Here is an 8,414-nt window from a genome sequence, read left to right as displayed (position 1 = left end):
ACGTTTCTCGAGATCCCTCTCTTTGTCTTTTTTTGGCGTATTGTTTATTATCTGCGAGTTTTGCCTCTTCTCTCCGCAATCTCTCTCTCCCCTTGCCCCCATAGAACACACGTTCCCTCACTTTGGGGTCAGAGTAATTGATGCCTGAAGATCCTCCATGGGTCCACTTAGCCTTTACATACGGCTCAAACGTGCTCGCCTTCAGGGTTCTCCACCTGAGCTGTTGCGGCGTTTCTCCCCCTCTGCAGTAACACATGTCAAAGAAAGCAAGCCCCAGGACGTGTCCATATATGACCTGAGAACAGAGCTCTGCCTCGTTTGGAGGCAACGTTTGGGGAACCTTGTCCACTCCCGCCCCCGCGTGCTCTCGCCTCCCCCTTCCCCGAGGTCACTGGCGTGCAGAACGCGAACGCCGACTACTTCGGCTCGCGTCCCGACTTCCTTCTGGGAGCCTAATAAACCTGGGGGAAGTTTAATCATTCCGCAGCGAGCCCGGCTCTCTCACTGGGCATGCTCAGTGGCCCGGCCCCGCTCCGGTGGCGAGTGGCTGTCTTGGGCGCAGGGCTCGGGTCGGCGGCCGCTTCGGCGGGGCTTCCAGGAGTGCGGACCCGGCGCTGCAGCCCCTGAGCTGGGAGCCAGACGCGCCCCGCGGTCCCCGCCCGGACGCAGGGCCCAGCCAGAGCCGCGTCGTTCCGGAACCGGGGAGCCCCCAACTTCGCGCCAAGTTCGGAGCCGCCCTCCGGGGGAGCCATGCAAATGATGACCAGGGACGTTCTGCTAGAAATGGACCAGGAGGAGGACGACGACGACGACGGGGATATCGGTGAGCGAGGGGTTCCCCGGCGTGGGCCGACGCCGGAAGAAGTTGGGAACTGCGCGTGGGCGCCTCGCCCTCCGCGGGAGCAGCTTGCGGGAACCCTCGGCCGCTCGGAGGGGCGCGGACGCGGGCGGCGCGGAAGGAGGGAGACGGCGCCGCGGTCCAGGGGCCGCAATGCGGCCGCCTCGAGCCTCAGCTGCCTGCGGGCCGGCGCCCGGGTGAAGGCCGGGGAGGCGCGGGGCGCGCACGGGCTCCCGAAAACTGCGTCCGGGCGGGCCGCAGCCGCAGCCTCGGAACAGTCATGCTAGATACAGGGAGGTCTCCGCGCGCCGACGTCTTGACTCAGAAGCAGCAACTTTTGGGTCATTTCCTCCCCCCTCGAACCTGCTCTGGGGATTCCGGAGAGCGGCGCGGGCGGGGAGCCGGCCCCGGTTCGGAGAACAGGGGTGTGACCCACCTGCATCCGCTGTAAAGTGAAAGAAAGGATCGGCTCTGGGAGGGAGGGTGGGGGCTGGGTGGGGCGCCCGGGGAACGGATTTGTGGCCGCGGGTGGAGGCCCGGGATCCTTTTGTCAGCCGCGGAGCCCGCAGGGGCCGTGATTGGAGGAGTAAACCCTAGTCCGGGCGGACCTCAGGACATTTCTACAAGTCCAGAGGGCCCCCCTGGAGCTTGGCGAGACTGGGAGGTGGAGGTGGGGGGTGGAAGTCAAGCCTGGGTGTTACCATTTCCAGTTAGAGTTTAAAATGTTTATAAGTTGTAGACGGAAAGGAGGGAGAGCTGTTTAATAAGAGTAGGACAACCATTAAAACAAACAAGAGGGAAGGGAGGAGGTGGGGAAGGGGAAAACTACTGGAGGAGAAGGGAGAATATCACTGTCAGGGAATGACACATTGGGTCCCTCCAGAAGACTGGCAATTAAATTACCCTGCTGGTCTGCTCAGAGACTCTGAGTCTGTTTCCTGCAAGCAAAATCAGTTTAAAACATAACAGTTCCTGCTCTTGTCCTCAAGTCCTATTTTTCTCTGGTAACTTTAGAAGTAACTTAATTTTAGGAGCTAGGTGTGGTTTTTCTTTATCATCCCCCCCCCCCAGCTGTATTGAGATATAGTTTCCGTATCATTTTGTAACTTCAAGGTTTATAAAGTGCTGAGTTGATACGCTTATATGTTGCAAAATGATTACCACCATAGCTTTAACCAACACCTCCATCATCTCACATAATTACCATTTCCTTCTTGTGGTGAGAACATTTAAAGTCCACTCTCTTGGCAACTTTCAGGTACAGGATGCAGTATTAATTATAATCACTATGCTGTACTGTAGATCCCCGGAACTTGTCTTACAACTGGAAGTTTGTGCTTTTTTTTTTTTTTTTTTTAATTTTTACTTATTTATCCGACAGAGAGAGATCACAAGCAGGCAGAGAGGCAGGCAGAGAGAGAGGAGGAAGCAGGCTCCCCGCTGAGCAGAGAGCTTGATGCGGGCCTGGATTCCAGGACCCCGAGACCATGACCCTAGAGGAAGGCAGAGGCTCAACCCACTGAGCCACCCAGGCACCCAGAAGTTTGTGCCTTTTGACCAACACTCCCCCCTCCCCCATTCTCCTGTTTCTATGAGTTCACCTCTAAATGACTTCATCTGTAGTAGTAGACTTCACCTGTAAGTGATATACAGTACTTATCTTTGTCAGACTTATTTCACTTAGCATAATGCCCTTCCAGGTGCCATCCATGTTGTCCCAAATGGCAGGATTTCCGTCTTTCTCTCGGCTGAATAATATTCCATTGCCCACATGCAAGGGTGAGGAAGTGGTGAGGGGGCTGGGTGGTGGTGGTGATGGTTACACACACACACACACACACACACACACACACACACACACACACATATACCACATCTTTATTCTCTATACTTGGACAATTAAGTTATTTTTATATCTTGGTTATTATAGGCACTGCTCATTAACACCCAAAGAACTGGATAACTTTCTTGTTGACTGGGAACAAATTGAATAGAGGGGCTTATACTTCATGATTTAGCTTTACTTTTCATTCATTTGAGAACAATTTATTAGATGGAGGGAGCCAGTAGTATTCTTTTTTTTTGTTAGAGAGAAAACTGAAACTCACAGGTTTATCTGCCTAGCTTTTTGTATAACTAGTTAGGATTCAAACCCAGACTTTCTGATTTTCAAGACCTGTGTAGCCTGCTAAATCATGATTACATAAAAATGTAAATTATAGGAGCAAACTTTAAAAAGTTATAAAAAGTAGCATAGTCTGTTTTGAAGGAATATACTTTTTTAAAAAAGGTTTATTTGAGAGAGTAAGGGAGAGAGAGAAGGAGCAGGGAGAAGGGCAGAGGAAGAAGCAGACTCCCCACTGAGCAGGAAGCAGGATGTGGGGGGCTCAATCCCAGGACCCTGGGATCATGACCTGAGCTGAAGGCAGATGTTTAACTGACTGAACACATCCCCCTCCCTTGTCTGTTATGGTGAGGTGTTACTGTTTATATTGAGTACTGTAAACAAATAAGGATAAAAACCCTAATGGAAATCAAAGTAAGCTAGAGAGACTGAGCTTTGTTTATTCCGCTTTGTCATCAGTAGATTCCAGTTTAGAAAGAAAACTAATTTGGTCTAGTCTATGTTTACCAGATGAGGCATCATAAAATTTATCTTAAGTGTGTGGCAATAGGTTCTTCTTTGTAATTACAGATGTAATTTATGCTGTTTCTATCAAGTCAAACTGTAACTGTATTTAATAAAAAGTTAAATATCTCCTCCTTCACCCTTCCCTCCATAAGCTACTGATATTGATACTTTACTGTCTATAAGGGTCAACTCAACAGTTTATGTCAGGAAGTTATTATCTCAGCAGTCTTTGGTGGTTATACAAGTTCATTGTGGGTTGCACTGATTTTACAATAAGCACAAATGTTTACCATGTCAATAGGAAGTTTATGTCATTGTAAAGTAGTAAGTCTTTTTAAAGGTTAGCAGAAGGGGCGCCTGGGTGGCTCAGTGGGTTGAGCCGCTGCCTTCGGCTCAGGTCATGATCCCAGGTCCTGGGTTCAAGCCCCACATCGGGCTTTCTGCTCAGCAGGGAGCCTGCTTCCTCCTCTCCCTCTCTGCCTACTTGTGATTTCTCTCTGTCAAATAAATAAATAAAATCTTTAAAAAAAAAATAAAGGTTAGCAGAAGTAGGCTGATGGTATATAGCCTTTAACAAAATATAATTTCCAACTATGGGAGAGGAGGTTCTAGTGAAATGAAGATGATAATTTTAACCTGTGCCTCTTGTTTTATAATGCAGTGCTATGTTAAAGCTGTTGACTGACCTATTTCTCCTAGTACTGGATTGTCATTACCAATAGTTGTATAATTTAAAATCCACTCAGGTACCGAAGGTTTCTATGTAATTCCTCTGTGAATATTAACTTTGTCATTCAGAACAGTAGAGTTATTTTTGACTTAGTTCCTGGGTAAAACATCGATCACCAGATAATTTGCAAAACACAAAAAGAAAAACTTCTTAAACTAGATGTGGTCCCCGGTTGTAGGATATACATGTTTTATGTACATACATGGAAGGGTGCCCTGTAGTAGACTGGGATTTAGGGCCCTTCTTTTTTTTTTTTTTTTTACTACCAGTGGGTTTCTGCTTACTTTTGCTTTATGTGTAAAGATTGCTTCCTTGTTTGGCCTGAACCTGACCAGAGAATCAAAGATGGTAAGTCTTATTATGAGCATCTTTTCCTTATTTACATTGCTCAGGGCCACCAGAAATTGTCCCCAAAGGTTTCTGAATGAGGCAACCTGTTAGCATGAGAGCATTTTTGCAAAAGACCCCTATTTTCTAAATCAGCTCCCAACAACCAAATGCAGGTGTGACACGTTTGCAGTAGGGGCAGGAAACAGGTGGCTTTTAGCCCTTTTGCACTGATGCTGGTAGATAGCATGTGTCCAGATAGATTTTGTGTGCCTGGTGTGCAAAAAAAGCGTTTTTGGCTGGCCTGCCTCCAGGACTCCTCCCGCGGCCCGCCCCCCCCTGCCCTGCCCCATTAATCAGTGAATAAAATCCATCATTTCTCCCTGTTCATGTAGAAAATGATAGAAACATCTTTTATAGCAAAAATGTAGGTACTATAGTGTGCTGATTGATTGATTTTGCATTTCTGTGGTTCAGACTTTGCTGAGAGAGGTAAAGTGTTCTCAAAAAAGAAGGGAATTATCAGGAACAAATCAGATGGTTCAGGCAAAAAGGTTCGTTTAGATGCTTGGTTGGTTGCTTTGGGTTCCCAATCTGTTTATGGTAGAATTTACTCTTTGATCCCCACAGCTGATGGTCCAGTCATTGGTTGTGGGTCGGGGCAGAGGCCCATTACCTCTGAGTTCTGATGGTCCAGCTGTATCTTTCAAGTGTCTTTATTGGCTCCTTTTTTGATGTCACATTTTTACACAGACTTACTGCACAATTTCTATCCCTACAAACTTTGTTTAATCACCTGAAGATCTGATCCTAGCCCCAGTTTTGCTTTATCAATATTAACTGAGCAACCCTTCTGTGCTAGGTGCAAGATTGGGTGTGTGGCTTTACTAAAAATGAGTAAAATGCACCCCTTGGCTGCGGAGAGGTGGGGGCCGGGAATCAGCCTTTTGCTGTAAGTGACATTATCGAGGTGCGTACACAGCCATGGGAGGAGATGCGGGAGAAACCTTCCCAGCAGAGATTGCTGGGCTGGGCCCTGGAGGACCAGGCAGATGTAGTGGCAGGGAGGGCAGAGGGAAAGTCAGGAGCTCCATGGAGTTGCCCATAGTGGAAGGGAGCAGCCACAAGGCTAGGGAGGCAAGAAGGGGCCACACCATGAAGAATATTCTGCTTGTTTTAAGGATTTGGTATTTGGAGGTCCTGAAAGATTTTAAGGAAAGGAGTGATAGGAGCAAATTTGCGTTAGGATAAATCTGCCTGGTAGCATGTTGGAAAGTGGGGTTTAGAGAGCAGGTGGTGGAGGTAAGCCTTTCTGGTAGTCCGCTTTGGAAATGCCTGCGGTGGCCATGAGAGTAGAAAGGAGTGGTCTGAAAGTTTAGGAAAGAGGTGACCTCTCTGAGGCTGCAAGCAAACAGCTGGATTCTTGGACCTGAGCTGAGTGATTAGGTGGCAAGTGGTGGCACCTGTGCAGGAGGGGAGACTTTTCTATCGTTCCAGCAAGTCTCGCACTTTTCTCCTCTGCTTTGGCTCAGACCATTTCCCTTCCTTGCTAATACCAGACTTAGCTCCTCTGTTTTTCAGTGGCTCACTCTCTTCCAAGCCTGTCACCAACCTAGAAAGCTAGTCCTGATCCTCATTGCCCAGAGTGCCCAACAGTAAACTATCACACACCTTATTTTTCTGTTCTACACGATTAGCATGCACTTTTGTTTTTTTGTTTTGTTATTTTGTTTTTTAGCATGTACTTTGTATTTCGTCTTTGTTGTTGATTATCTTTATCCCCACAGCTAGAGTGTACATTTCTTGGGCACTGGGGACTAGGTCATTTGGGTCTTCTAGAGATCATGCAGAATATCCCGAACATTGTAGACATTCATTTCTACAATTAAAAAAAAAAATGTTTGCTTTCTCATCTTCCTTTGACGTACAGGTTCCCTGAAGGCGGGTGTCTTGCATGCTTTGTGTTCCAAGCTATGCCCTTCGTGCCTCGAATGGTGCTTGCTCTTTGGTAGAAGCCAAGCAGATCATTGTTGAAAGATCAATAAGTGAATTGCTGTTTTTAAATAGTTTGATTAACATTATGCTTGGTGGTTTTATGGCCCTCATAGAATGCTCTTCTCTGTCACTTTGAGATTCCCTTGTTATCTGTTGATTGTACCTATCAGGTACTCTGCTGGGTTCCAGGGTCCTTGACCTCCTGTACCTCACTATCTGGGAAGGAGGCAGATACACGAATAGATAATTGCACTAGTCTGTGATTACTGCTGTAATCAAGATGTGTACCAGGGTCCTTGGTGGTACCAAGGAGAAAGCCTGCAATCTTGCCAAGGGGACTCTTCAGATACCACACCTGAACAGCCCCGGAAAGGATCAGAAGTAGATAAGTGGGTGGGGCTAGGAAAACGATGTGTCTTGAGTATTCCTAAATGTGATACACTTTGATGAAATGAACTTTGATGCTGTCTTTATCTGCTGTGGCAAGGGGGAGATTTTCTCTACCAGTAGAATGACCGTTAAAAACAAAACAAAACAAAGCAAGCGATCCTTAAATCCTTTCTCTTTTGAGTGTTGTTTTGCCCCCTTTTTAAAAAATATAAACCTGTGATTTTCAGTTTCAAACCCTCAGTCACAATTTATCTTCTGTGTTTTAACTTTCAAGTCAAAGAATTGCTTTCTAAAATGTTTCCCATCTCCTCTTGTAATTCCCATTATTCTCTAAATCTGACACAGACACAGTTCTTAAAGACTTCCACACTCACACCCCTTTCTTTTTCTCAAGTGGTTGCAATAGTCACATATATTGATTGCTGTACATTTTTTTTCTTTTAGAAACCAGTAAATATAGACCAAAAGCTCCTGTGAAGGTTTCTGTCAGAGATACTATTTAAATTCTGACATTCTTGAAGGGAGATTATAATGCATTATTAGGAATCCCATAATCTAGCTTTAGGTTAAAAAATGGTCTTAAACTTTAAAAGTGGGTAGTTATAGCAGCTTAGAGTAAAATGATTACATTTTAATAAAAGTTTCCACTGTAGCTAATACTTTAGGTTTTCATCTGTTATCATACTTACCAGTTTGTGTTTTGTATTCTAGCTGATTCAATAAGTCTTTTTTTTTTTTTTTTAAGATTTTATTTGACAGAGAACGCGATTACAAGTAGGCAGAGAGGCAGGCAGAGACAGAGGGGGAAGCAGTCTCCCTGCTGAACAGAGAGCCTGATGCGGGGCTCGATCCCAGGACCCCGAGATCATGACCTGAGCCGAAGGCAGAGGCTTAACCCACTGAGCCACCCAGGTACCCCAAAGCTTATATAGTCTTAAAGGGAGAAGTGCTATGCACTTACCTTTGTACTTCACAGCCTGCGTATTATAATGCTTTTCACATAGTACATACTCAATAAACATTTGCTAAAGGACTGTTTTAGATTTTAATGGAAGCTTTGTATGCTGTAAGATTAAAGCTTGATCTGCTTTTGGTGCAATGTAGTCAGGGCAGGGTCTGTGCAAAAATCACCAGTTTTAGAACAGAAAAACATCGTTTCCAATTAACTTCAACCAAGGAAATGTACTTCGACTCACTGGTAGCTCCTGTATAAAGATGGAGATGGTGAGAATTTAATACAATCAACGGATTGTCTTATGTCGTGATCATCATTGTCATTATTGCATTTCCTTTGGTTTTGCCTTGCTCTAGAATACTGCAACTAAAATTAATTAGTATCCATCCCAAGAAGCAGCCAGTTTAAAGAATACTAGATGAAAACATCAACAATGGAATAGTGTGGCTACGCACCAAAAAGTGATTCAGATACTCCTCAGCCAGAACATCAGATGGAATGTTTGCATGGAAGACAGTTTGAGGGGTTAATAAGCAAGTTTCTCTGC

General features: G+C 45.6%; 1 protein-coding gene across 2 annotated transcripts in view; it reads left to right on the top strand.

Moving 5' to 3' along the window:
- The first annotated feature begins 465 nt into the window (after positions 1-465).
- ANO6 (anoctamin 6) overlaps positions 466-8,414 on the top strand; it is a 188,510-nt gene continuing 180,561 nt past the window's right edge. The window contains exon 1 of one of the 2 annotated variants that reach the window (XM_047739729.1): positions 466-823. In XM_047739729.1, the coding sequence (XP_047595685.1) occupies positions 751-823 (73 nt within the window). In that variant the 5' untranslated portion in view covers positions 466-750. The remainder of the gene's footprint in view (positions 824-8,414) is intronic. The other variant, XM_047739731.1, reaches the window with a different exon arrangement.

Source organism: Lutra lutra, chromosome 8 (genome assembly GCF_902655055.1).
Source record: "Lutra lutra chromosome 8, mLutLut1.2, whole genome shotgun sequence".
Classification (NCBI taxonomy): Eukaryota; Metazoa; Chordata; class Mammalia; order Carnivora; family Mustelidae; genus Lutra; species Lutra lutra.
Note: the sequence above shows the minus strand (reverse complement) of the source record. Positions and strands in the feature narration are given on the sequence as shown.